We start from the raw sequence: 27,624 nt of genomic DNA, 5'->3' as shown, positions 1-27,624 counted from the left end.
GCCCTCTGGGCCACCCATCCTCAGTGTTTTGCCTTTTCTCAGCTAGCAAAGCTCCCAAAAAAACAAGCGTCCACATCAAAGTGACTTAACAGCAAATGTTTTCTGAAATGATTCTTCATACTTATTACCCCCAAATTATAATACAATATAATTTATGAACGAAATGAAATTGTATTTGCTTCAAGAACCATGGTTACAACCAAAAAGGGGATGTTGAGTGGGACGATTCGAGTTTCCTCTCCTGTCCAGAGCTGTCCTCCCCTTGAGGGGAACGCCGGTCGCCTGACCAGTCTCACTCGCAACCATGACACCTAAATGTTGTTTTCTAGGCTTCCTCATCGGTGTCCTCCTGCCTGGTGTGGTAGGTAAGTCCTTCATTTCTTTTTAATTGCTCACAGCTTTGTCATCTGAGTCTGCTCAAGGGGACTGTCAGACATGGCCGTGGTGCATTTCTGGGCTTTGTAAAAATTTCAGCTTTCTCCTGTCACTAACTGGTCCGGACAGACATGGGGTCCGTTTCCCTCTGCAGCCTGAATAACTGCATGTGGACTTCACGAGTAGCTACTAAAGAGGAGGCGCTCTTGTGGGTGCAAAAACTTCGCACAGGACAAACGTACACCCCTCTCTGTCTCCTTAGCCTTTCTTTCGCCTTCAAGGACAAGATAGCATACTGGTTACCAGCATAGCTCCTAAGCCAGACTGCCTGAATCTGGACTTCAACTCTGCCATTTTATTATCTAGAAAAACTGGGGCAACTAGCTTAAAGCCCCTCTGCCTCAATTACTTCATCTGTAAGGTGGGGATTGTAGGTCACTGTGAGGATTAAATGAGTTAATACATGACAAGTGCTTAGAGCAGTGCCTAGCACAGAATAGACCATAAATAAACAACATGTGAGAATTTGCTGTGGGTATTCATGGAGAACTCTTCAAGAGCAGAGGGCATCGTATCATCCCAACATACCTCTGAGCAAGGTCATTAGGACCCCCAGTTAACAGATGCATACCTCTCAGTATAAGTGTCTCAAGTAACTTTCACAAGACTGTACAGTTGCCCAGTGACTGATAACATAACAACAATTCAATCCTCCATTTCCCAGAAATATGTGGATCTGAGTAGACTATGACTTTGGTCTTTGGTCAGACCAAGAACTCAATTAGCAGAATACGGCAGGAATTCAAGTGGTACCCAAATGACCTCGGCTCTGCATCTTACCAGACCTGTAACCATATGGACAAGATACACAACTTCTTTAGACCTCAGTTTCCCCACGTGTAAAATGTACTAATAAAAATACCTACCTTATTGGGTGGTTGTGAGAATGAAAGAAGGTGTAAAGCTTTGAGCACAGGGCCTGATATACATTTAAGGTTCAAATACGTTCAGTGATTAATGAAGGCCGGCCAGGGGGAGGAGGCGGAGGGAAAGAAGAAGGAATATCTTCAGCCTCTCGTTGCTCTGCTTGCTCCATTAGCTCCTCTCTCCTGAGGCTCTTCTGTGGGTTTGCTGTGACGGGTGAGAGGCAGGCTCCAGGACCAGACAGCCTGGTTACAAAATCAACCTCACCGTCTGCAGCTGCACCAGCTCTTTTACTTCTCCAAGACTTGGATTTTGGTCTGTAAGAGGAAGACCGCAATAATATCTTTTGCACAGATGAGCTGGGCAGACTCAGTGAAGACAGGTAAAATCCCCTCTGTGTCTGCTACAGAGGGATTGCTATTTTCTTTGATGGAGGTTAGCAGTGGTGTTACAAAAATGAGAGAAGAAATCTGAAGACAGACAAGGTAAAGGACACTGGACTATCTATGTTCAGGACAGCAAATCGACTCTAGGAAGGATCTTCCGGAAAATGTGCGTGCTTGTCACCTCCTGAAAATTTCTGCTAAGTACAATTTTATGTGCTAAATACGATTGATCGGGTAGTGATCTGGGTGAACAAAACCAATGGTGGCATTTGACTCCTTCCAAGTACACATCACCACTTGATGCACTGAAGGAGGTCCAAAAATAAAAATAAAAACAAACAAAAACCAAATAACAGTAATGACACTATTTGGTTGGTAAAAATAACTACCTAAGGAAACAGCCCCATTCATTAGAAAATAACACATCTTGAATGTTCAGAGCTGAGACCATGGGCTTAGGAGAATTTGCTTCCGTCTTACTGATATTTGAGCAAAGACCTAAAGGAGATGAAGAAATGAGGCATGTGGAACACCCGGGAAGAGTATTCTAGGAGAAGGGAAGGGCCAAGGCAGAGACCTCGGATGGGGCCATTCCCAGCATGGTGGACCAGGAGAAAGGAGGTCACTCTGGAGAAGCCAGGGAGCAAGTGGTAGAAGATGAGAAAAAGACAGAGGATGTGCTTCCTCATTCCTCCTGCTCACCACCTATCCCTTAGCAGAAACTTTGGGCCTATTGGAGAGGCAAAGCTTTACCTCTGCCCATTTTAGGTTTTCAGCTGGGACTCTTTTTTTTTTTTTTTTTTTAACTTAACACAGTGTTACATGTCAGATTTATTCAATAAAAAAGTCGGCTTAACAAAAAGGCAGATTAATAAAACAGTTTATTAATGAGTGCAGCACCCAACACCGGGGGAATCCTGTATGAAGAGAAACTCAAAATGGCGGCTTAGAATTCCAGCTTCTGTAGCATCTTCAACAAAGCACGATACACCTGTAGGAACATGATAGGACAGAGGAAAGCAGTTTTAGTCTTCCAAGGGAGGAAACTGCGGGAAAGTAAATATGTGGGAGAAAACTAATGGAGTAAGTTTCATTTGCAGATTCTTCTGGTGCCTTCTTTGGGCTGATAAGAATCTGTCTCCAGCAAAGTAAAAGGAGACTTTATTGGGCTGGCCAAAAAGTTCGTTTGGGTCTTTCTGCAAGAGCTTGCCAGAAACCCGAACGAAATTTTTGGCCAGCCTTATATATCCTGCCTTTAGGTGGAAAAAGGGGGAGGTCAAGAGAGCTTTTCCTGCATTTGCTGCTTCTTAATTGCCTTCAGCTCAAAATAATTTTTATGTCAAAGAGGCATATTTGGGGGTAATATATTCTGGTTTCCTTCAGACCCTAGAATAAATTTTGTCAAAGGTCTGTTGCCTCCAGTGGACTGAATGTAGGTGAGATTGAGTTCTCATGTTGCATGAATTGACCAAGAAAGCACAAACTATGCCAGTGCGAAATTATCCCCCTTCCTGCCATGACTCCTGTTGAGACTCTTCTCGGGAATGCTGAGTTCCATGGCAAGCCCTTGGGCAGTTTCCCTCCACAGCCTGGACCATTCCACCTGAGCAGTTATGCTCGGGCACTTGGAACCAGGATGCAGGCAGGTAAGAGCATCCACTCAGGAGTGGAACCGGCCTACATGCAATAAAGCCAGGTCAGCTGAGAGAGGTGAGGGACAATGAAGTAGGAAGAAGAGATGAAGCAAGAACCAGAGAAAGGGGCTTCCCTGGTGGCACAGTGGTTGAGAGTCTGCCTGCCGATGCAGGGGACACGGGTTCGTGCACCGGTCCGGGAAGTTCCCACATGCCGTGAGCCATGGCTGCTGAGCCTGTGCGTCCGGAGCCTGTGCTCCGCAATGGGAGAGGCCACAACAGTGAGAGGCCCGTGTACCGCAAAAAAAAAAAAAAAAACCAGAGAAAGGAGGAATGAGTTCCAGGCTGAGGTCCTGGAGGCAGAATAGAATCCAGGCAAAAGCTTGCCTCAGAGGAGCAGAAACGCAGGGTCTCCTAGGAAGGTGGGCAAAGTGGCCCTGGTGAGGCCTTTCATCTCAGTCATTACATTCCATCACCACCAGGGGTGGAATCAAGGACAATGCTATCTTTTCACTGCTGTTACTTCCTCTCCAGCTTAGGAGTGGGGTGGGAGTTTATCACGTATGTTTTTATAGTCTGGATCACCACTGTCCTGACACTTTAGCATGCATCAAAATCATCACATCAAAGATCAGAAATGTTGATTTCTGGGCTCCACTTCCACCATCTGCACCTGTAGCAACTATTTCAAGGAATCCTGATGCAGGTATTATTACATTGAAACTTATGGCTAATAACGATGGTGCTCATATCAATGTTCAGTGTTGCTCTGTTTCTTATTGTTTTAGAAACTCAGCCAGCCTACGAGTCTCTGAAACCTCAACGAGTACATTTTCAGTCCCAAAATTTTCACAACATTTTGCACTGGCAGCCTGGGCGGGCTTGTCCCGGCAACAGCAGTATCTATTTTGTGCAGTATAAAACGTAAGTAATCTGAGCTTCCTCCAGCTAGTAGAGATGGTCACTAAGATTCCATGTTCTAGAAGGCGATGGAGTGTTAGGATCTGAACTTTTGTCAGTTTCAGAAGGATTGAGAAGAAGCAGGGGTGGAGGCAGGAGTGTGTCTTCCCTGAAGGTGACACAAAATGCATGATGACGTGTAGTCTGTGACGGGAGATACTTCATCCCTCAGAGACCCAGCACTGAGGCTTCACAGGGTCAGCCTTTGGTTTCACAACAGAGACTCTCAATACACATTTGTCCAACTGAATGTTAGAAGCGACTTGTTTAGCACCTAGTAGGTCCTCAATTAAATTGACGCTATTGATAGTTGAAAAAGAAGTTGTGGGACACATGGATGTGAGTGTGTAAACTACATTTTCAATTTAAAGTTCATTTCTTTAGAGTGGGTTTACTATTTAGAAAATTCCTTTCAAAAATGAACGCCTCCTGTAAGCATGAATGCAAATTGGAACACGCTGAGGCATGTTCCTCCTGTGTGATCTTCAGACTAATTCTAGTGGATCGTTGCCAAAACTCAGATATAACCCACTCCTTTCCTGGATTAAGGCCTGGAAACAGAAGCTCCTGAATTGCAAATGGCAGGTTTTCCCCTTCACACATCTCTGCTCAGGGGGCTGGGGTGGGAGTATGCAGAGAGGAGTTGAAGCGCTTCCTTCTCTTACGTAGATTGAGATTCCGGCTGAACATGAGACAGGAGATATTATAGTTTAGCTTTTATGATTTTCTATTCAGAAATTCAGAAGATTAGATGTAGCTATGGACCAAAGTAGCAATTTTTGTGCCATAAATTCCTTCATGTCTCTCCAGCATGGGGTAGATCCAAAGTCAGATTTTCCGTTTATCAAGCTCTCACTAACGTCAGAAGGACTATTTCCAGAAGTTTCTCAGTCTTTAACTACTGCTTTTCTCAACATATTTTGTGTAGCAACTGTAAACTTCACAAATCTTTACAATAAAGATTTCTCCACTCCCAAAACAGATGTGTGCGTCGTTGGAAACGCTTCCCTGTAGGAAGTGGGGATTGGTGATCTTTTTATCTCTCCCCTGTAGGCAGTATAAACATATCCAAAGTGGGTCTATTTACGGTTCAACATAAACAGTGGATTAGACGTTGTTTTTCCATGTAATTAATGAAGATTAAACTTTAGGGCCCCATGGAAACATTTCATAGTTGTAATTCTTTTTCTTAAATAGAGCTCTTAAATTCGTATACATTTCAGAATACCTGGATCCATTCCTACCTATGTGATATTTTCAATAGCACAGTGCAGACTTATATTTTCAAAATCTTTCGTTTTGGGTCTATCCAGTTCTCATGGGTCTACTGACAGTTTTTGTCCCATGTAGGACAGGACAAAAAATGAAGTATTACACTAAAAAAGAAACCAGTCATTACAGCTGAATTCAGCTAGTAAAGGCAATGTCTAATAAGAGTTAGAAAACATTAAATTGTGCTTAATATATGTTGTTGGTTATGTTCTTATGGTGTCTTCTGATATAATGAAACTGCTGTCAGCATATAGTTTACAGAGTACAGACATCAGCAATGCTCTTCATTATATGGCTAAAAAGTTATATTTCAAGTCCTTCAACAAATATTTTGGAAGCTTTCTCCCCAGCCTCTAATTCCTGCTCTGTTCCCACCATCATCTTATTGCATTTTCTTTGATTTGTGACTGGTAAGGAAGGGAAGCATTAATCCTCCCTTTTGCTGTTACACCATCCCACAGTCTTAGGCTGAATCAACGTATCTGGCGCTTTGCCTCATTACCTTTTCTTCCTGGGTTCTCCCCATTCTCTGCCAGCCTCTAATTACAAAACTCCTTAAAGAGCCCTTCCTACGACCCTCGTTCAGTTGTCAAAAAAGAGATTGACGTTATGTGTTGGGTGTCACCTGAGATGAAAAGTGGTAGCAACTTCTCAGAATCAGCCACGTTACTCAACAGCAAGCTGATAAGAAGTGAGGAAAACCACAAAGTGTTGAAACCTCAGGAGGCTGAAGGACATGGAGAGCTCGTAGTCAAGAATGGAAGTTGGTTCAGACCCCAGAAGGAAAACTTCACTAAGTACTAAAAATCCAAAAACCCTCATGCTAGTGTTACAGAAGGTATCAAGCTTGAGTTTATATTTCAACGAGAAAACACTTTGGTAGCACTTCAATTAATTTAAAACTTTTAAAGATACTTAAGAACAGCTGTCAGCTTTCACAGTGGTGCTGATATTGGAGGACAAATTTCAGCCAGTCTGAAAACTGAATAGACTGAAAAAACTGAAGACTCCTTCAATGGAATAAAGGAATGCAGATTTTTGTCTTTTCCCTTCTGTAGGTATGGACAGAGACAATGGAAAGATAAAGAGGACTGCTGGGGTATTCAAGAGTTCTTCTGTGACCTTACCAATGAAACGTCAGACATATGGGAACCTTACTACGGGAGAGTGAGGACGACCCTGGCTGGGGTCCACTCAGGCTGGACCATGACACAGCGGTTCTTTCCCTGGTGGGAAAGTGAGTTCCATGGAGTTTCTTTGCATTTGCTTTTCCTGCCCTTGAATAGCCCTCATGGAGCATGGTTAGCTAGCTACCAGGCCCTGTGCTTTGGTGAGGTCCACACCATCGTCTCACTTGATGTCATTCTCAGAATAGCTCTAGCAGATGGCTTTTACTATTCTCATTTACAGCCCAGGAAGTCAGGGCACAGACACTTTAGTAGTAGCCCAGGTCTCAGAATTCAAATTTGGCTGCCTCTGATTCAGAGCTGACATTCTATCCCACTGCCAGGATGTTGCCTGCTAGAAAAAAGAAGTATTTTTAGATAGCAGAAAAGGAGCCATATGGGGTTATTCCTAAGCACGACGGTGAGGTTCTTGAAAATACACATTAGAAAAACTTTCTATTGAGGAAATTAAGACTTTTAGTCACCTGTCCAAAGGAGGAGACAAAAAGTGTTCTCTTGTATCCATTTCTCAATGATGTATATTCTTCTAATTTAGTCATAATGTCAGAATAATATACTATAATCTATGATGTAAATTATAAATGGAGCCATTGCCAGCAGACCTTATATAAGGGGCTTCCCTGGAGGCGCAGTGGTTGAGTCCGCCTGCCGTTGCAGGGGACACGGGTTCGTGCCCCGGTCCGGGAAGATCCCACATGCCGCGGAGCGGCTGGGCCCATGAGCCATGGCCGCTGAGCCTGCGCACCCGGAGCCTGTGCTCCGCAACGGGAGAGGCCACAACAGTGAGAGGCCCGCGTACTGCAAAAAAAAAAAAAAAAAAAAATAGACAAAAGGTATGAGAAAAAAAGTTTAATGTATATGTACAACGATATGCATAACAAGACAGAAAACATGGGTATTTACTACAGTCCTCACAATGGCAACTAGTCATGAAGCTGTAGTTAATATTTATAACTGCTTTTCTCATGATTTAACTCAACGTTCTCTTTCTTTTCAGCCAGCATCTCAACTTTCCATTTTTGAGGAGTTTGAGTCCTTTTGATCTTTTTCATATTAGCTTAACATAGTCTTAAATTAATTTTTATCACTGAATATAGGAGTTCTAAGAGGCACCTCCAAGGATACCAAGCATACTTGACTCCGCTGTATATATAATTCTATTTCCCTTTGATAATTGGAAGCAGTCACCCTAGACAACAGAAGTACCGCATTTCCTCCTTATTGGTTAAATGGCATAAAGAGATCCCAACCTTCAGGAGGCAGCCTCAACTTCCAATTCTTTGAAAATATTGTTGTTATAACCCAGAAGAATTAAGGATCAAGTGTATGGGCATTGCCTCCACCTAGATTTATTAAACAGCTTTATTGAGATAATATTCACATCCCTTACGATTACTCATATAACGTGTACAATTCAATAATTTTTTACTCTATTCACAGATAAGTACAACCATCACCAATAGTCAATTTTAGAACATTTTCATCACCACAAAAAAGAAACTCCATACTCTTTGACTATTACCCTCCTATTCTCTCCCTCCTTTAGCCTCTCAGCCCTAGGTACCACTAATCTACTTTCTGTCTCTAACGAGTTCCCTCACCTTGATATTTCACATGAATAGAATCATATAATATGTGATGTTTTGTGACTGGCTCCTTTCATTTAGCATAATGTTTTCAAGGTCTGTCCCTTTTGTAGCATGTATCAGTGCTTCGTTCCTTCTTGTGGCTGAATAATATTGCAGTACACAGATATACTGCATTTTGTTTATCCATTTCTCAGTTGATGGATATTTGAGTTGTTTCCACATTTTAGCTCCTGTGAATAGAGCTCCTATAAACGTTCATGTACAAGTTTTTGTGTAGACATGTTTTTATTTCTCTTGGGTATATACATACCTAGGAGTGGAATCACTTGGTTACCGTGTAACTGTATGTTTGATCATTTGAGAAACTGCCAGACTGTTTTCCAAAGCAGCTGCACCATTTTCCATTCCCATCAGCAGTGTATGAGGGTTCCTATTTCCCCACATCCTTAGCACCACTATGTCACCTTTTGATTATAACAATCCTGGTGCATGTGAAATGGTATCTCATGTGATTTTGATTTGCATTTTCCTGATGATTAGTGATGTTGAGCATCTTTTTATGTGTTTATTGGCCATTTGCATATCTCCCTTGGAAAATTGTCCGTTCAGATACTTTGCCCATTTTTAAATTGAATGATTTGTCTTTTAATTACTGAGTTTTAAGATTTTTGTATATTATGGACACCATTACCTTATCAGAGAGATGATTTTCAAATATTTTCTCCCATTCTGTGATTTGTCTTTTCACTTTCTCAGTGGTGTCGTTTGAAGTCCCAAAGTACTTAACTTTGGTGAAGTCCAATCTACCTATTTTTTCTCTTGCTACTCATGCTTTCGGGGTCATATCTAAGAATTCTTTGCCAAACCCAAGGCTATGAAGATTTATCCTAAGCTTTCTTCTATGAGTTTTATAGTTTTGGCTCCTACATTTAAATCTTTGATCAATTTTGAGTTCATTTTTATATATGATGTGAGGTAAGGGTCCAACTTCATTCTTTTGTATATGGCTATCCCGTTGTCCCAGCATCATTTGTTGAAAAGGTATTCTCTACCCATTGAATGATCTCGGCACCCTGTTGAAAATGCAAGCCATAGAGAGAAAATATTCACAGTGCATGTTTGGGACAAAGGACTATGTCCAGAATGTACAAAGAACTTTTACAAATCAATAATAAAAAGACAAGACAACTAATTTAAAAAATGGGCAAAGACTTGAACAGGCTTTTCACAAAAGGGAATATTCAAGTGGCCAATGAACATATGAAATTCCATTAGTCATCAGGGAAATGCAACTTAAAAACACAATAAATTGGTACTACACACTTACCAGAATGGCCAAAATTAAACTTTTAAAAAATAATAATGCCAAGTATTAGAGAGAATGTGAAAAAAACGGGAACTTTCATACACTGCTGAAGGGAATATAAATTGGTGTATCTACTGTGGGGAAATGGCAGAATTTACAAAAGCTAAACATATATAAACTCTATCACCCAGAAATTCCACTCTTAGTTATATTCCCAACAAAATGAATGTTTCCCAAGTGACATATACAAGAATGTTCCTGCTACTTTACTCAGAATATCCAAAAACTAAAAACAACCTAAAAGTCTGGGAATAACACAATGGATGAATTGTGTTATTCATAAAATTAAATACCACACAGCAATCAAAAGAAAAAACTCTTTTTTTAAAATGTTTTTATAGCATTCTTTATATATATATATATATATATATTTATTTATTTATTTATTTTATTACTTATTTTTGGCTGCACTGGGTCTTCTTTGCTGTGCATGGGCTTTCTCCAGTTGCGACGAGTGGGACTACTCTTCATTGTGGTGTGCAGGCTTCTCATTGTGGTGGCTTCTCTTGTTGAGGAGCACAGGCTCTAGGTGCGCAGGCTTCAGTAGTTGTGGCACGCAGGCTCAGTAGTTGTGGCGCACAGGCTTAGTTGCTCCACATCATGTGGGATCTTCCCGGACCAGGGCTCGAACCTGTGTCTCCTGCATTGGCAGGCAGATTCTTAACCACTGAGCCACCAGGGAAGCCCCGAAAGAACAAACTCCTGATACATGCAACATGGATAGATGTACAGACTTTAGATTGCCAGGGCTACCATAGCAAAATACCACAGACTTGGTGGCTTAAACAACAGAAATTTATTTTCCTACACTTCTGGAGGCTGGAAGTCCAAAATCAAGGTGTCCAGAGGTTTGGTTTCTTCTGAAGCCATTCTCCTTGGCCACTTTCTTGCTGTGTCCTTCCATGGTCATCCCTCTGTGCTCAATCGTATGTGTCTTCTTATAGGACACCAGTCATATTGGATTAGGGACCACCCATACCACCCATATGACTTCATTTTTTAAAAAGCCATATGCTTTTTTAAAAAAGACCCTATCTCCAAATGCAGTCATATTCTGAGGTACTGGGTGTTAGGACTTCATCCTATGAATTTGACGGGAGACACAATTCAGACCATAATTATATATATACAAATAAAAGTGAAAGAGTGAAACAAGGCAGACACACAAAAAGTGTATATTGTATGATTCCAAAAATGAATGTACATGGCGATAAAAGTTAGGAAAATTGTGGTTATCCTCTGGGGTTAAGTAACTGGAGAAAGGTGAAGGAGGTTTCTGGGGTATTGGTGATGTCCTGTTTTTTGTTCTGGGTGGTAGCTATACAGGAGTGTTTATTTGTAAAGATTTGTTGAGCCATATCCTCACGATTTATTTGTCTGTATCTATCTTGTAAGTTGATAAAAAGTGTATTTAAAATTTTAAAATTCTAACTAAACAACAAAAAAGAAAGCATCAACTTTCAACATGTGTTCACAATAAAAACACAAGGAAGCGATCAACACAAGCAAGGTTGGAAGAAACAAGTACTGGCTGGACCAGCGCTTCAAGGTTTTGTAATATTGGAAGCAGATAATAAATTAAATAAGCTTAAAGAAATAACAGAGGGAATAAAAACATAATCAAAGGACAAAATGTTACTCAGACCAAATAGATTGAAAAAGACCCAAATAGAGCTCATAGAAATGAAAAAAATATAATCATTGAAATTCAAAAAGTTGATTTGAGGGGTTAAAGATCAGTTTAGACATGACAAAGTAGTAAACTGATGGACTGGAAGACAGCTCTGAAGAAACCCTTCAGAATACTCCACTGAGGAAAAAAAAGATGGAAAAAGAAAAAAGAAAATGACATATGGAAAATCGAATGAGAAATGCTAACAGATGTTGAACTGAAATTCTAGAATAAAAGCATGTATGTCTCTGTCTCTATCTCTATCTATCTCTAAGTTGATTGATCATGGCTAGTTTTCAAGAATTATAAAAGATATGTATCTACAAACTAAAAATACATAATGAATGCCGAACAAGAAAACAAAACCCATTAATGAATTAAATCATTTAGAATTCCCATAGTTAATCTGGAGGAAATTAAAGTGACTATTAATTTATTTAGTTTTCTTTCCTAGTTAACGATCATCTGATTATTGATACCAAATGCAAGAAACAAAAATTCTCTTGATCCTTCTCCTGCTATTCCATAGTATATAACATAATTCTGTTGAAATAATTTTATAGCAACAAGTCTTCAAATGATTTTCAAGCTGCTTTGAAATTTTACATCTTTAAGGACCTACAAAATATTTGCCTTACACTAAGATCTTCACCCAAATAACTTTTTATACTTCGTTTTCCAAAACAATCAGGCTGCAGGCTGTGGAAATGATTGATAAAGGTCCTCTTAAAGCTGATTCAGAATATATGTCTTTGCAAATAAAGAATCATCTGCAAAGAAACTTCTCAGATATTTATACTTTAGGTGTTAGCAGTATCTCTTCAGAATGATTTTTGCCAGATCCCTGAGCTTAATAATGATTTTTTATTATGCATAATGTGTCCATATGAAATATTACATTTTTGGGTGATATTGTCAAATTTTCCTATTTTTCCTCAGCAAAAATAGATCCTCCATTCATGAATATAACTCAAGTTAATGGATCTTTGTTGGTGAATCTCCACGCTCCCAATTTACCATATAGGGACCAAAAAAGAAAAAATGTATCAATGGAATACTATGGGCTAGTATACCGAGTCTTTGTAATTAACAATTCACTGGAAAAGGTAAGTTCAGATGAATAGATAAGTTTGGTATTTTTTCTTTTGTTTAAGCAACATTTTAGCCATAAAATAGGTCCTGTCTTTTGCTACTCTATCCCCTCTTATTTTTCCTTATCGTTTTTTAGTTCCTTCTCACTTTCACCCTCATTGATAAGCAATTAGTGGTTACCATCGCCATCAGAATTGTGTGTACGTGTGTTTGCACCTTTTCCGTCATTCAGCTGGTTTCCTTTTGATTTTCCCTGCATATCTAAAGACTGGTATTAACAATATTTAATTCCATTTGATTGTCACAAATATTCATTTTTATGGACTTTACACACCTTATTTTAAAGTGGCTTTTGGATCGGAGCATTATATATTAGTGCCAGTTTTGCTCTGATATTATAATCCTCCATTGGTGACTTTATTTTGGTTTGGTGAATGTTCCTTTTTTTGTGTGTCCATCTAAGACAGGGTTCCTTTGGCTGTAGAAAACAGAAACCCATTCAAACCGGTTCAAATAGAAAAGTGGAGGGGAGAGGAGGATTTTTACTCGGAGGTAATGATCAATCTTACAACAGCCAGAAGCAAGAAATAAAGTGCTGCCAGGCTTTGCAGTCACTGGAAAAGAGAAATGGAGAAGGAAGTTGTAAAGAATCTCACTCTATTTCTCTGTGGTCACATGCCACATGTCTACAACTGTCTCCAAATCTACTCCATTCTCCTCACTGCACAGTTCAAATTCTTAAAAAAGAGACTCTGACCACTGGGTCAATCAATCAGCATCACTAGGGAGAAGTCATGTGGTTCCTCCACAGTCATGTGACCTGTCCCTTTCTCAGTCTGTGAGCTAGGACTCTGGAGAAGGAGGATGTGTCTCGGAAGAAACCCTACAGCCCATCTAAACTGATCATGAACAACTTAGTTTTATCAAAAATAGAGCAAGTCAATGACTTACTGGAAACCATTTTTCATCTCATTTTTCCCCCTTGTGTGTAGGAGCAAAAGGTATATGAAGGAGCTCACAGAGTTGTTGAAATTGAAGCTCTAACACCTCACACTGGTTACTGTATAGTGGCTGAAATGTATCAGCCCACATTAGACAGAAGAAGTCAGAGAAGCCAAGAGAGATGTGTGGAAAGTCCTTGAAGTGCTCTGCAGAGTGGCAATCCAAACTCTCTGAGAATAGGACGGCTCGTTTTGAAGAATCTCATTGAAAGTTGTTTATATATATATATTTTTCTGAAATATAGTTGATTTACAATGTTGTGCTAGTTAGTTTTTATATATTCTTAATGCAATGTTCACCATTATACTTCACAGACCTCTTTGTTTAATCATTCTTTCTTCCTTTATATTTTATTTGTAAACTAAATTTAAGCAGTTCCCCCCGGCAAAAAAAAAAAATAAAATAAATAAATTAGAATTTAAAGAAGAGGCAGAAAACAAAGGGCTCTGTGAAATACAGAACTTTATTTCTGACTGTAACATCTCTAACATAATCTCCATTCTTCTAAGTCAGCTAAGTAAAAAATTAAAGAACCAAGGAGCAGTAGGCATGTTTTTAAATGTTGAATGAATTTTTTAAAATAGCATCACAGACAAGCAATCCTGATGCAATCCTTTTTCACTATCTATTGAAAGTTAACTTGACATAGATATTTCAACTTTCACATAAGTGGAATTTTTATGTGAATGAGCATTTTCCCATACATTTCTATTTTATATGAATATACTTTCCATACATTAATTTTCTATTATATAATATTCTTACTTAATGAACCAATATTTTCTTTTAAATTCTATTCTATGTAAATAAGAATAATATTTGAAAAAAAACCTCTCATGATCTCTGGATTAATATCTAGGTTAAGTTTATCAGCAATAACATCTAAATACCAAAGGATGCCTACTCAATACAATTTCCTTCATTTAACACATACTCACATTAAGGTTTTCTTTTCTGTTTTTGTTTGTTTTTTAATATTGCCTGAGAAGAATGTATCTTTATTCTCAAAGTCAGGTATAAGATTTTTCAGCAACAAAGTAAAAAAGAACGTTTAACTCTAATTTATACCACACTCATTACTCAATCCTCCTGGTGAAGGGTCCCTTGCCAGTGGCATCTTCATAATCTCTATATACAAGGATCTTTTGAATGACAGTTTGATTGGGGACATAGGGTATGGTTGGGGACCAGGTAAAGAAGTTGACTTGCAGCTGAAAGCATAGCATGGGTGGTGGGTTTATTGGGGAGAGGGGCTGGTGCTGGCAGAGATTGTAGAGCCAGTTAAAGCCCACCAACAATCTCCTAGCAGCTCCAGCCCACAACAAGTGAAGGTCTATGGGCTCGGGCTCCGTGTAGCAACAGAAAGCTACCTTCCTCACCTTGGGCTCAGTGTTTAAGGCTGTCCTTTTTTGTGAAGAGATATGAATTGGAGAACATTTGTACTGACTCCTCATGAACATTGCTACAAAATGTGACAAAAATATATTAAGTGGTTCTGGTTATATACAATTACACACAATAATAAACTGATTAAAAATTCAGAAATGTGCGGAGGGAGATAGTAAGAGACAGAGAAAGAGCTAGAGAATTATTTTCACCGCTTTCCCATGTGGTCAAAAAAAATGAATTTGAGCACACATCTCGAGATAAAAATTACTTTAATCTATGTTTTTGAATTACGGTTTGTTGTTCTTTTTTTTTTGCTTGCTGTCCTTTTGAGGGGGAATTAAGAGCAATGGGATGGGTATGGAGTAAGGATTGTGCGTGGCCAACAGCATTTAAGTTTTTGAAATTCAATAGTCCTGAAGACTGATCTAAAAACAGTAATGGCTGCCTCATGAAAGTTATTAGGTAGCATAAAGTTTTATTTTATGTTTGTTGTACTTTGTTTTTGCTTTCATGCTTAGGCAAGTTATTTAGGCATGCTTAGGCAAGAGTAAAATACTTTGTAAAACATGATAACTGTTACATTCTTCATTGGGTTAGGAATATATTGTACTATTTCAATAAATCTTTTAATTTTTTTGCTTTGTATTTTGACATATCTGTTACTTGGGTTTTTTAAAGGATAGACTTGTAAATTCTGTCAGATGAAACCTTAATTAGACTTCTTAGACCTACACTAAGTTCCAACCAGAAAAGAGCAAACAGTGTTGAGCAGGACTTCAGGCATTCCTTAACCTTGCCCTATGATCAAATGGCAATTCCACTCTTACAGGTTCTCAGGCCAAAAGCTTTAGGGACATCTTTGTTTCCTCCCTTTCAGTCACATCCTATATTCAATCTGTCAATAAATTCTACTGGCTCTAAACTCCAAAATATAACTTTTCTCACACCTACCTTATTCCAGGCCAACACCCTTTCTCATCTGGATGATTTCTAGAGACACCTGGCTGGTCTCCCTCTCTGCTCTTGCCTCATTCTAGTCTGGTCTCAGCAGGGTGGCCGGGTGATGCTTTGAACATAAATCAGATCATGTCATTCTTCTGCTCCTAACCCTCCAATGGCTCCCCGTCTCATAAAGGTAAAAATCCAAAGTTCTTCCCATGGCCTCCAAGGCCCTGGGTGATATGATTCCTTTTCTCCTAATCTCTCAGGCCTCAGTCCCTAATTCTGGCCACTCTCACTTTTTTCCAGCACACTGACCCTGCTGCTTGGCCCTCAAATGCAAATGTTCTGGCCTGAGGGCCTCTCTACCAGCTGCTTCCTGGAAAGCTGTACCAGCAGTCCATAGGCTGGCGCCCTCACCTACACTAGGTCTTTGCTGCAAGGTTGCCTTATCAGTGACGCTTCCCTCACCATTCGATTTAAAATGGCAAACTACCCACCGTGACTCTCTCTACCCCTCATTTTCCCTCACAGCACTTAAACCACCTGACACACTGTAGTTCACTTGTTCATCTTGTTTATTGTTTGTCTTTCCCTCCTCCACTAGAATGTAAAGGGGGGTCTGTCATTTTGTTTTGCTTTGTTTTGTTTTGTTCCCACAGCTGTCTCTTCATCCTCTAGAATAGAACCAGTGCATAGCAGATGCTCAATTAATATTTGTGAGATAATTTAATGAAGCAAGAGTGGAACCACTGACATCATGGGAGAGTTGGTGAGGAGGACAGGGGAGGAGGCTTTTCTTATCATTTTGTACAATCTGCTGCCTATCTTCCTCCACAGGTTAGTGTGGGGGAGTGAGCCATTCTTTACAGAAATGCAACGACGGAGATAAGCAGAGATAAGGTCTTGGGCAATTCTGAACAGAGCTATTCTGGAGTAATTGTTTCTTCCTCCAACTGAGTGTCACTTCCTAAGCATTGTTTGCTCTCCTTGGATACTCATGTCCAGAATTCCCGCCCCAGGTTTTCTTTATAAGGAGAGAGGGAGTGAAATTGGGAATGTGAAAAAACATACCCACTTTGATGAGAAGGAATTTTAGAGAGAGTTCTCAATATAGGGTTGAGGTAGGTGTTCATGGAGTAAATTCATTTCTAGGATGGGTTCTCACAGGACAGCAACCCAAGATCCCACAATTTGGGATTATTTATATGAGGTTTATGGCATCCTTAGCAATGGCTTTTTTTGCCAGAAAAAATTATTCAGGAGATATTGGGATTGTTTTTAATTAATTCTTGATTTATGAAAACTGCAAATTCAAATCCCTTGTTATTCTTTGTTTTTAAGTTCAACTCATAAACCTTATTACTCTTGTTTATAAATCTGGCAACTTTCAGCAATCACTTTTAAGAGGGCTTTTACAATTTAATTGAATGATTTTAGATATTTATAAATTTAATATATTCCATATCCTTTTGAACACCTCAATTGTATAACACACAGGTTGTCAAGAACTGTAAGAGGTCTGATAGCTTACCCTGCTCAGAAGCTAACAAGTTAGCCTGTCAACATTTTTTCAATGCTAGCAGCAGACGTGAGACTCCTGAGTCAGAGACAAAGAGCTTTACCACTCACAGCAGTAGCCTTAGCCAGAGTATCATCATTTTGCATCAGTTCACTGTTCAGTAGGTCTGGGTTAGGGGCTTCCCTGGTGGCTCAGTGGTTAAGAATCTGCCTGCCAGTGCAGGGGACGTGGGTTCGAGCCGTGGTCCAGGAAGATTCCACATGCCATGGAGCAAGCAAGCCCATGCGCCACAACTACTGAGCCAGTGCTCTAGAGCCCATATGCCACAACTACCGAAGCCCACGCACCTAGAGCCTGTGCTGTGTAACTAGAGAAGCCACCGCAATGAGAAGCCCGGGCACCACAACGAAGAGTAGCCCCCACTCGTCGCACCTAGAGAAAGCCTGCATGCAGCAACGAAGACCTAACGCAGCCAAAAATAAATAAATAAATAAGTTATAAAAAAGAATAGGTCTGGGTTAGGACCCAATTATAATAGGACAACTAAATTTAATGTGGTATCCTAAATGGGATCAAGAAACAGAAAAAAAAAAAAAGGACATTAGGTAAAAACTAAGGAAATCTGAATAAAGTATGGACTTTAGTTAATAATAATGTATCATGATTGGTTCATTAATTATGCCAAGTATACAATACCAGAGTAAGATAATAATAAGGGAAATCAGGTGTAGGGTATATAGGAAATCTCTGCACTATCTTCATAAAATTTTTGTAAATGTACAACTATTTTAAAAGCGTTTTTTAAAGTTGAGTAAATGAGAAATGTTAAATAAATTATAGAACATATTGTACTGGAGTATTGAAAACACTGTGAAAATTGTAATCAGTGACTGAAATCCAGGAACACTGCTTTTGAGCTTACCAGGGATGTCATTCTTTCTCACCGGTGTGACGTGGGAAGATATGTGACCAAACCACATCAGTGTCCACCCATAAGTTACAATTTCAGATGATTCTTAGCACTAATTAGAAGTCTTTCATCAACCACCCTGAGAATGAGCAGAGACTAACCACCAAAAGCAGAGCTGAAACATCTGCAAGAGTGAAACATGTCTGTCTAGAGGGAACTGGGGCTTCTTGGTGTCTGGGTTCTCAGGGGATTTCTTAGGTGGGAAGTCACTATTAACACTAGGCTCTGGTTTACCACAGGGGTGTGGCTCTTCAGAAGCTTGTGTCTTTCAGCAATCCCCTTGACAAACATGAGTCCTTATCTACACAGGCAAGACCCCTCACTCTGGAGGTAGGGAGAGGGAATTAAGGGCCATATTCACTGATGCCCCATCCTCAATAGCTCCCTAACCATCTGTAATCCCACCCTGTTCACAATCATCTAGGGATTATAGCACTATCCCTCCCTAAACACTCAAAGTCCCAAAGTGAGAGACGAGAGTGCCAACATTCCTCGTCTGTAAAATGGAGGACAACAGGAAAGGGCTGGTCTAAGTCAGTGGTCTGGATCTTCAGTCTATGTGAGAACCATCTGGAGGGCTTGTTACAACACAAGTTACTGAGTCCCCCTCCAGAGTTCCTACTCAACAGAGGGCCAATAAGTGGCATTTCTGACAAGTCCCCAGGTGATTCTGATGCTGCTGGTTGGAAAGCCACTCTTTGAGAACCACTGGCTTAAAGGATCTTGAGGACATCTTTCTACTTTCGTATTTATTAAATCCATGTATCTCAGACTCATGTGGTGATAAAAATCACCTGAGAACTTGGTTAAATATACAGATCAGCAGGCCCTACGCTAAACCTCCTAACTCAGGAGCACCAGGAGAGCACCCCAAGTGATTCTTATGATCAGAGGAGTTTAAGAAAATTCATTGCATAAAAACTCAGGGGACCATCAATGAAGATGATGTTAGGTTGAGCAGGGCATGGTGGGGAGATCACAGGCAATCAAGGACAGCATGCAGCCCCAGAAGAAATGGGTAAAGCTGAAGGAGGGGATGAGAAGGGATCATCAGGGGCACAGTTTTGCCTTGACCCCTGCCCACTGGGTGTAAAGCACTGCAGAAATCATCTCAACCACTTGGCATGCTTCTTTACTACTCTACCAGTACTATTGGATGGGAAGGGCAGGAGGCTCCAGGGAGGACAAATGGCCAAAATGTGATAGATACAGGGTTAAAGAGCAATATTGGAAGGTCATCAAATGCAGCATTCATTGAGTGTTTTGAATGTGCTTGGTTTTCCCTAACATATAACAACACATCAATGGAAAAGCCTTTTATTATTTATTTATTTATTTACTTTTGTATCCTCTCTTACATGAGGGACAAAGCTGGTCTTATGAGTAATTAGAGCATATGGCTTCTAAAGCCTCTTGTGGCCAGGGAGACCATATGTCCAGGTTTTCCCCGGACAATTTACTATTATCTCAGTTTCCTGTGCAGTCCTCACCCCCATTCTCTCTCAAAAGTATCCTGGCTTAATAACTTACATTACTTATATAAATTACATATAGCTCTAAAATTCCACACGTCCATAGTTCTAGTCATAGTCACTTATATTTGTCTAATGCCTTACATCTTAAAAGGCATTTTTTGTAAAATGAGTTGAAGATCTTATCCCCACTGTGACATTCTGGAAACAGACTCAGAGAGCCTAAGTGACATGACCAACATCACAGTGCTATTCGTGAATCAGAACTGAAGCCTCTTCTATACCCTAGACCAATGGGTTTCTCCAAAATAGTATTATTTGAAGGTAAAGTGTTCCTTCTCTTTAAATTATATTATCCATGTATCCCAGAAAACAAAAATTCTGTCATGAAGATGTTCATTCCTTTTTTATTTATTTTTAAAATAAAAATATTCTAAGCCTCCATCAACTAATACATCTGTGGAGCTAAGTAGAGAGGTAGTAGAAAGCTGGGTCTACTATAGTAGGTAACAAAGCATATGCCACTACCGTAACCGCACCACACCCTGGCAGGAAGTAGAAAGAAAAATGGTAACAGAAGGAAAGAACAGTGAGTAGAAAGGCAAATCCCCTCAAAGGTATTTTTTGAGGGGAGGTGTAGGGCAAGGAGAGCATCACAATTCCTGCTTCCCAATTTTACCTACATAGTGTCCAGTAATGCTAGTCAGTTCATATTAAACAGAAACTAATTCTGTCTGAAAGCAATGTGAGGCTTTAATTCAGCCTAAATTCTCCTCTTATAGATTAAGCAGCAGAGAGAAATTTCTCCCTATAGAGAAAGCCCTGGCCCAATGATGGCAACCAAGATGCTCCATTTAAAAGACCGTTTTCAAAATGCCACCATCCTAGAAAGAAGTCTTATTTAGAATGAGACCAAGACTCTTCCTGGAGATATTTCTCCCTTTCTTCTCTGAAAGGCAGCTTCAGGACCATGTTGTTTTTCCGTGTTGTGACCGCCCGCCCTTCTTTCCTGCAGCACGTTCAGGGGGGCTGCTTGATTAAACAAGAGACTCAAGGAGAAGGCCGTTAGAAAATTGGAAAGAGTGGCAGCTAGAGACCAGATGCTCCTGCCTTATAAATTAGTAGAAGATTATGCACAGCCAGCTGTACCATATAAATGCCCGGCTTTTATACCACACCATGACCCTCTGTGTTTATTACATGGTCCAGCATCTGGTCAATTCCGTCCCCAACTCCCATATATCTATTCAAATCAAGCATTGGCTAGGGATTTATTTATGTATATGCTTCAGTCTCAATCAGGATACCCTCCTGAGGTCCTAACTTGCAGCGTGGCAGAGAATTAACCCAGCAAGTCCTTTGTATCATGACTATAAGTTCCTCATTCATCTGGAGGATCATTTTATTTTCACAAGGTTTAGAAGGTGAGTAGTGGCCAAATAAGGAATGCATGCATGTATGTAGATAATAAAGACTAGATATAGATATAGATACAGATATAGATACAGATATAGAAATAAAAGCCTCCAAGTCTTTACATACCAAGATATGGATTTTCTAGAATAAGGTAGAAGTAATGTTTTATATGCCTTGAATAATTAAGATAAAAAGGAAAGAGGCTTTCTTGTGTTTTTAAATCTTGAGCTAAATCTGAGGTTACAAAAAGTCTTCTAAGTTTCTTTTGTAAAGACAGTTTTTCCAAGAAAAAAATCCATTAATTGATTACTTGGCTTTGGGTGTTTGGCTTTAAATGTCTTTGTTCGTTTATTTTTAATGTGGCCCAAGTTATGTGGTCCATCTTTGTGGTGCAGCCCAAAGAATACTCCGATCTTCCCCTCATGCCACACATCAAAACAAATTCTAGATTGACCAAAGAATTAAATGGAAAAAAGTTAAACAAAAAATAAAATTAGAAGAAAACGCTTTAACAATTTTTTCTGATCTCTGGAAGGTAAAGGACTTTAGATTATAAAAACAAGGGAAGACATTATAATAGAAAAAGATTGATAGATTTTATCCCATAAAACTTTAAATTTTCTAAATTCCCAAATTTAGCACAACCTGAATTAAAAGACAAACAGCATGGTGTGATTTTCTTTTTTTTTTTTTTGCAACAGATAATGAACAAAGAATAATCTTAACATATGGAAAACTCTTAGGGATCAACAAGGAAAACACCAAAGCAACAGATAAATAAGAAAAAGACAGAATTAAACAGTTCTCAACAGAGAAAATACAAATTGTCAGTAAATTTTTGTTTTGCACAATTCATTAGTAATGTTAAAATCTTAAGTTGAAACAAGGTACCATTCTACACCTATCAGCTAGGAAAGATTAAATTATAATAGCAAGGATGGGATGACATCGATAAATGGGGCAATCAATCTGGAAAACAAATTAGCTTCAAAGTGTTCAGATCCCTTGACTCAAATTTTATTTCTGGGCCTCTGTACTAAGGGTGAAAATTTCAAAATGCAGGTGTAAATTCAGGCACAGTGATATTCACTACAGGGTAAGTTTAATAGCAAAACAAAGAGTGGAAACCATCTAAATGCTCTTCAGCTATGGGGAAATGGCAAAGTATATTGGATGTGTCCTTTAGGCTATTAAGTTCTCATTAAAAATCATTCTTACAAGAATTTGTAATGACATAGGAAGGGGGAATAAATTCACATTTCTCTGGCCTAATTAATGTGGCACCTTTTCCATGGGCATTTGATCTGCATCGTGTCCAGCCTATGTGAAGCTTTCCACACAGTATTGAAAGGAATAAAGGTATACCACCCCCAGATATGTCAATTTGACATAAAGATTATTTTGAGCTAGAGGAAATTAAGAATCAACAGACACAGGAAGACTTCTCTGCCCTCCCCTTACTTGCCTACATGCAGGGCATAAATTTCCCTTTGTGAGGGGTGGCTTAAGTTCTCCCCATGTTCCTGCTCCAGAATGAGGAAAGCGACCTTTATTACGAGAGACAGTCAACACCAAGGTGACTCTGCATAAACAAACTTTACTAAAATAACCTGTATCTTCCACTAGTTCCCTCATACATTTCCTTGTTACTTCCCCACAATTTATAGTCCCTTGAAGTCCAAACCCTCTTTTGTTTGTTAAAATGTTACATAAGTTAAAATGTTACATAACAAAAGAGTTTCACTTCTTTTCTGTGAATTCCTGTGCATGTAAAAATATTAATAAATGTGTATTTGTTTTCTCTTGTTAATCTGTCTTTTGTCAGTTAAATTCACAGGCCCCCAGACACAGAACCTAAGAGAATAGAGGAAAGGTTTTTCCTCCCCAACAGTTTTTGACATGTAGAAATTCTTTCATGAATCTTAGCTATTATTGTCATTCTCATTTAATCCTTGAAACAACTCTGTAAAGTTGGCATTGTTTTACCCATTTCATGAAAGAGTGAAACAAGGCTCACTGAGGTCAAGTGCAGGGATATCTAACTGAACTACTGTTTGAACAAAGGTGGGTCAGAATCCACAGACCATGTTTTTCTCAACACATTCTGCTCCAAAGACTGGAGAATTCAACAAGACTCATCATAAAATTCAACAATATTCCACATTAAAAAGTTGTTTTCAATTGTTTGCAGGGTTGCATTTTGTACTTTGGGGTAGGTATAGAAAGAAATGGCTAAGAATGACTCTGATTGGTAGGAAGGAGGAGGGTTTAAGATATTAAGATTATTCTAAATTAAAGCAATATGAAAAAGAGCTATCATACTAATAGTAATACTTGACTTGCATAAAAAAAAGAGTTTAAAAAATTTGCAGTAGAATGATATACCTTGTTTGCTATGATTTTATCCAACTTCAAAGTCTTCTGATACCTGGAGGCAAGTATGCCTATAAATTGCAAATCTGAATTTCTAAACCTGGACTCTGAAGCATGTTTTGAGTGGAATGCTATAAATGTGACCCAGCTGTTACCTACACTTGCAACAAACAGAGGTGTCTCAAAATGGCTTCAAGTGACTTATAAATATCAGTGATGCAAGAAAAAGAAATTACTGACACAAAAACAGAAATATAGATCAATGGAACAGGATAGAAAGCCCAAAGATAAACCCATCCACAGCTGGTCACCTTATCTTTGACAAAGGAGGCAAGAATATACAATGGAGAAAGACAGTCTCTTCAATAAGTGGTGCTGGGAAAACTGGACAGCTACACGTAAAAGAATGAAATTAGAACACTCCCTAACACGATACACAAAAATAAACTCAAAAAAAAAAAACAAACTCAAAATGGATTAAAGACCTAAATGTAAAGCCAGACACTATAAAACTCTTAGAGGAAAACATAGGCAGAACACTCTATGACATAAATCACAGCAAGATCTTTTTTGACCCACCTTCTAGAGTAATGGAAATAAAAAACAAAAATAAACAAATGGGACCCAATGAAACTTAAAAGCTTTTGCACAGCAAAGGAAACCATAAACAAGATGAAAAGACAACCCTTAGAATGGGAGAAAATATTTGCAAACGAAGAAACTGACAAAAGAATAATCCCCCCAATATACAAGCAGCTCACACAGCTCAATATCAAAAAAACAAAAAACCCAATCCAAAAATGGGTGGAAGACCTAAATAGACATTTCTCCAGAGAAGACATACAGATTGCCAAAAAACACGTGAAAAGATGCTCAACATCTCTAATCATTAGAGAAATGCAAATCAAAACCACAATGACGTATCACCTCACACCAGGCAGAATGGCCATCATCAAAAAATCTACAAACAATAAATGCTGGAGAGGGTGTGGAGAAAAGAGAACCCTCCTGCACTGTTGGTGGGAATGTAAATTGATACAGCCACTATGGAGAACAGTATGGAGGTTCCTCAAAAAACTAAAAATAGAACTACCATACGACCCAGCAATCCTACTACTGGGCATATACCCTGAGAAAACCATAATTCAAAAAGAGTCATGTACCACAATGTTCATTGTAGCTCTGTTTACAATAGCCAGGACATGGAAGCAACCTAAGTGTCAATCAACAGATGAATGGATAAAGAAGATGTGGCACAATGGAATATTACTCAGCCATAAAAAGGAACAAAATTGAGTTATTTGTAATGAGGTGGATGGACTCTAGAGTCTGTCATACAGAGCAAAGTAAGTCAGAAAAAGAAAAACAAATACCGTATGCTAACACATATATATGGAATCTAAAAATATGGTACTGATGAACCTAGTGGCAGGGCAGGAATAAAGATGCAGACATAGAGAACGGACTTGAGGACACGGGGTTTGGGGGGAAGGGGAAGCTGGGATAAAGTGAGAGAGTAGCATTGACATAAACACACTACCACATGTAAACTGGATGACTAGTGGGAAGCAGCTGCATAGCACAGGGAGGTCAGCTCAATGCTTTGTGACGACCTAGAGGGGTGGGATAGGGAGGGAGGGAGGGAGGCTCAAGAGGGAGGGAATATGGGGATATATGTATACATATAGCTGATTCACTTTGTTGTACAGCAGAAACTAACACAACATTGTAAAGCAATTATACTCCAATAAAGGTGAAAAAAAAAAGGAAAAGAAGTCTGTTTGTTTCTACTATACCATGATGTTAAATGCATTCTCTTTATTAGATTTTGTTACCTACATTTCCCCTTGGTTTATTTTTGAAAGATAACATCCCTTTTACCATATTTGAGACATATGTCAGTATGGAGGTTTGTACGTTAGAGTTAGTAAGAGAAGGGGCTGCTGCAAAGTGTGTCTCTGTTTGGTACAGAAAGGAGTCATTGAAGACTTCAAAGTGATTTTGAAAATATTTAGGTATTAGAGGGAAAGAACCATCATGCAAAAACATTAAATTCAAAGAGAGGATTTTTAAAAAGCAAAAGAGGTGAGGGAAATGAGCTGCCTCCTTTTTTCCAAGATTTCATGTCATTTTGACTTTTTTTTAGGTACTCTGGATGCAAACATGTCTGTAAACATTACCAATGCGAAATTGCACTTCTTGAATTGGAAGCACATTATTCAGTAGAATAGTATAAACACGATCACAGCTGTTTCAAAACACACGTGTCCCAACATGGTCCACCAAGTGGCTTTTAAATATTGATGATGCAAGAAACACTAACTTGGTTTTATGTAATCGGGCACTACTGAGATTTTGCAAGGCTTCAGATTTCACTGCTAGTAAAAGCTGTAAGTCGAGTCCTCCCTCACCACCAATTTCTTCACCTCGGACCTCCCTCCAACCCCTCTTTTCCAGCATAATAAACAGTTGAATCCCAGCATAATAAACCAGTTTTATAAGATGGTTTTATAATCAACCTAGAATATAGATGATACATATGTCTTTCCCTAGTATGGGGACATTTATGAGATCATCCTTTCTGACCGTTTCATTCCCAAGGCAAGGGTGGAGGGGTAGGCAGCCGAGAAGAGTGAGAGGAAAAAATTCACCTTTCCAGGTGCTTGAAAACCAAACATTATATATTTGCCACAGGAAAGAAAGAGATGAAGAGAGGGAGAGAGGAAGGAAGGAAGCAGAAGTTCTCCTGTCAAGAAACTTGCAGTGGTGAGTGTGATGTGAGAATAAGAGCAGTTTGGGGAGATAAATAGCAGTAGTTTGGGATTTGTTTTGTTTTTAGTTACTGGCTTCAAATCACAATGGAAATTTCAAAACCAGAAAACATTAACTTTAAAAACTGAACAAATGGGGCTTCCCTGGTGGCGCAGTGGTTGAGAGTCCGCCTGCCGATGCAGGGTACACGGGTTCGTGCCCCGGTCCGGGAGGATCCCACATGCCGCGGAGCGGCTGGGCCCGTGAGCCATGGCCGCTGAGCCTGCGCGTCCGGAGCCTGTGCTCCCCAAAGGGAGAGGCTACAACAGTGAGAGGCCCTACCGCAAAAAACAAACAACAAACAAAAAACTGAACAAATGACCCTCAACATCATTTGAAGGGTAAATAGTTACCTTCAGATACAATGGCTAGTGGCCATATGGATCTGTGTTTTAATACTGACGCATGTCACACACGCAAGCGTACACAATATTTCTGCTGCCCTCTTACTAATGGATTTCAGAGGTATTTCCATTCAGTCTCTTTGAGGTCTGGTGGGGGTGGGGAAATGAGAGAGGAAGTCGCTGCTTCTATGGGAAACGGAGCTTGGGTGCAGTCCCTTGAGCTGGAAGAAACATAAGCCACCTGGGATCCAGCTAACTCATCCAGGCAGCTCAGGATGAGTACCCACAGCCATCCTCAACCTCTCTTTTTACTTTTTAATTAATTTTTATTGGAGTACAGTTGATTTACAATGTTGTGTTAGGTTCTGCTGTACAGCAAAGTGAATGAGTTATACATATATCCACTCTCTTTTAGATTCTATTCCCATATAGGTCATTACAGAGTATCAAGTAGAGTTTCCTGTGCTGTACAGTAGGTTCTTATTAGTTATCTATTCTATATAGAGTAGTGCGTATATGTCAGTCCCAGTCTCTCAATTTATCCCTCCCCCCACCCTTTCCCCCTTGGTAACCATAAGTTAGTTTTCTACATCTGTGACTCTATTTCTCAGACAATTTTCTACAGTATGGTTGAAACCCTGCTTTCTGTGCCTAGGAAATATTTTTTATATTGGAATATCAAGAAACTAGGCTTCTTTTGAATTATCCAGCTTTTCTTTCACAATCGTTGATTGTTTTGTGGAATAAAACTTAGGAGAAACTCAACAATCCACTAACCAGAATCCTTCTTTAACTAGTAATTTTGCATATTTCCTGTAAAATTAAAGTTGAAGCTCACACCCTTCAGTGCTTTTGGTTGCAAACAACAGCAAATTTTCTGGCTAATTTAAACAGGCATTTGCTCAAAGGATATAAATTACTTCATAGAA

At 39.4% G+C, this 27,624-nt stretch overlaps 1 protein-coding gene across 1 annotated transcript; it reads left to right on the top strand.

Annotated features, from left to right (window-relative positions):
- The first annotated feature begins 304 nt into the window (after nucleotides 1-304).
- Nucleotides 305-13,599, top strand: IL22RA2 (interleukin 22 receptor subunit alpha 2). Its single transcript, XM_030852858.1, has 5 exons — nucleotides 305-365; nucleotides 4,108-4,243; nucleotides 6,610-6,788; nucleotides 12,305-12,471; nucleotides 13,450-13,599. The coding sequence occupies exons 1-5, from the start codon at nucleotides 305-307 to the stop codon at nucleotides 13,597-13,599; spliced, it is 693 nt and encodes a 230-aa protein (XP_030708718.1).
- The last annotated feature ends 14,025 nt before the right edge of the window (nucleotides 13,600-27,624 follow it).

The sequence above is a fragment of the Globicephala melas genome, chromosome 14, assembly GCF_963455315.2.
Source record: "Globicephala melas chromosome 14, mGloMel1.2, whole genome shotgun sequence".
In the NCBI taxonomy this organism is placed as follows: domain Eukaryota; kingdom Metazoa; phylum Chordata; class Mammalia; order Artiodactyla; family Delphinidae; genus Globicephala; species Globicephala melas.
This window is presented reverse-complemented; position numbering and strand designations above follow the sequence as displayed.

Coding starts and splice junctions, on each gene's coding strand:
- IL22RA2 (XM_030852858.1), top strand. CDS start 305: ATGACACCTAAATGTTGTTTTCTAGGCTTCCTCATCGGTGTCCTCCTG. Junction 366..4,107: donor CCTCCTGCCTGGTGTGGTAG/GTAAGTCCTTCA, acceptor TTATTGTTTTAG/AAACTCAGCCAGCCTACGAG. Junction 6,789..12,304: donor GTTCTTTCCCTGGTGGGAAA/GTGAGTTCCATG, acceptor ATTTTTCCTCAG/CAAAAATAGATCCTCCATTC.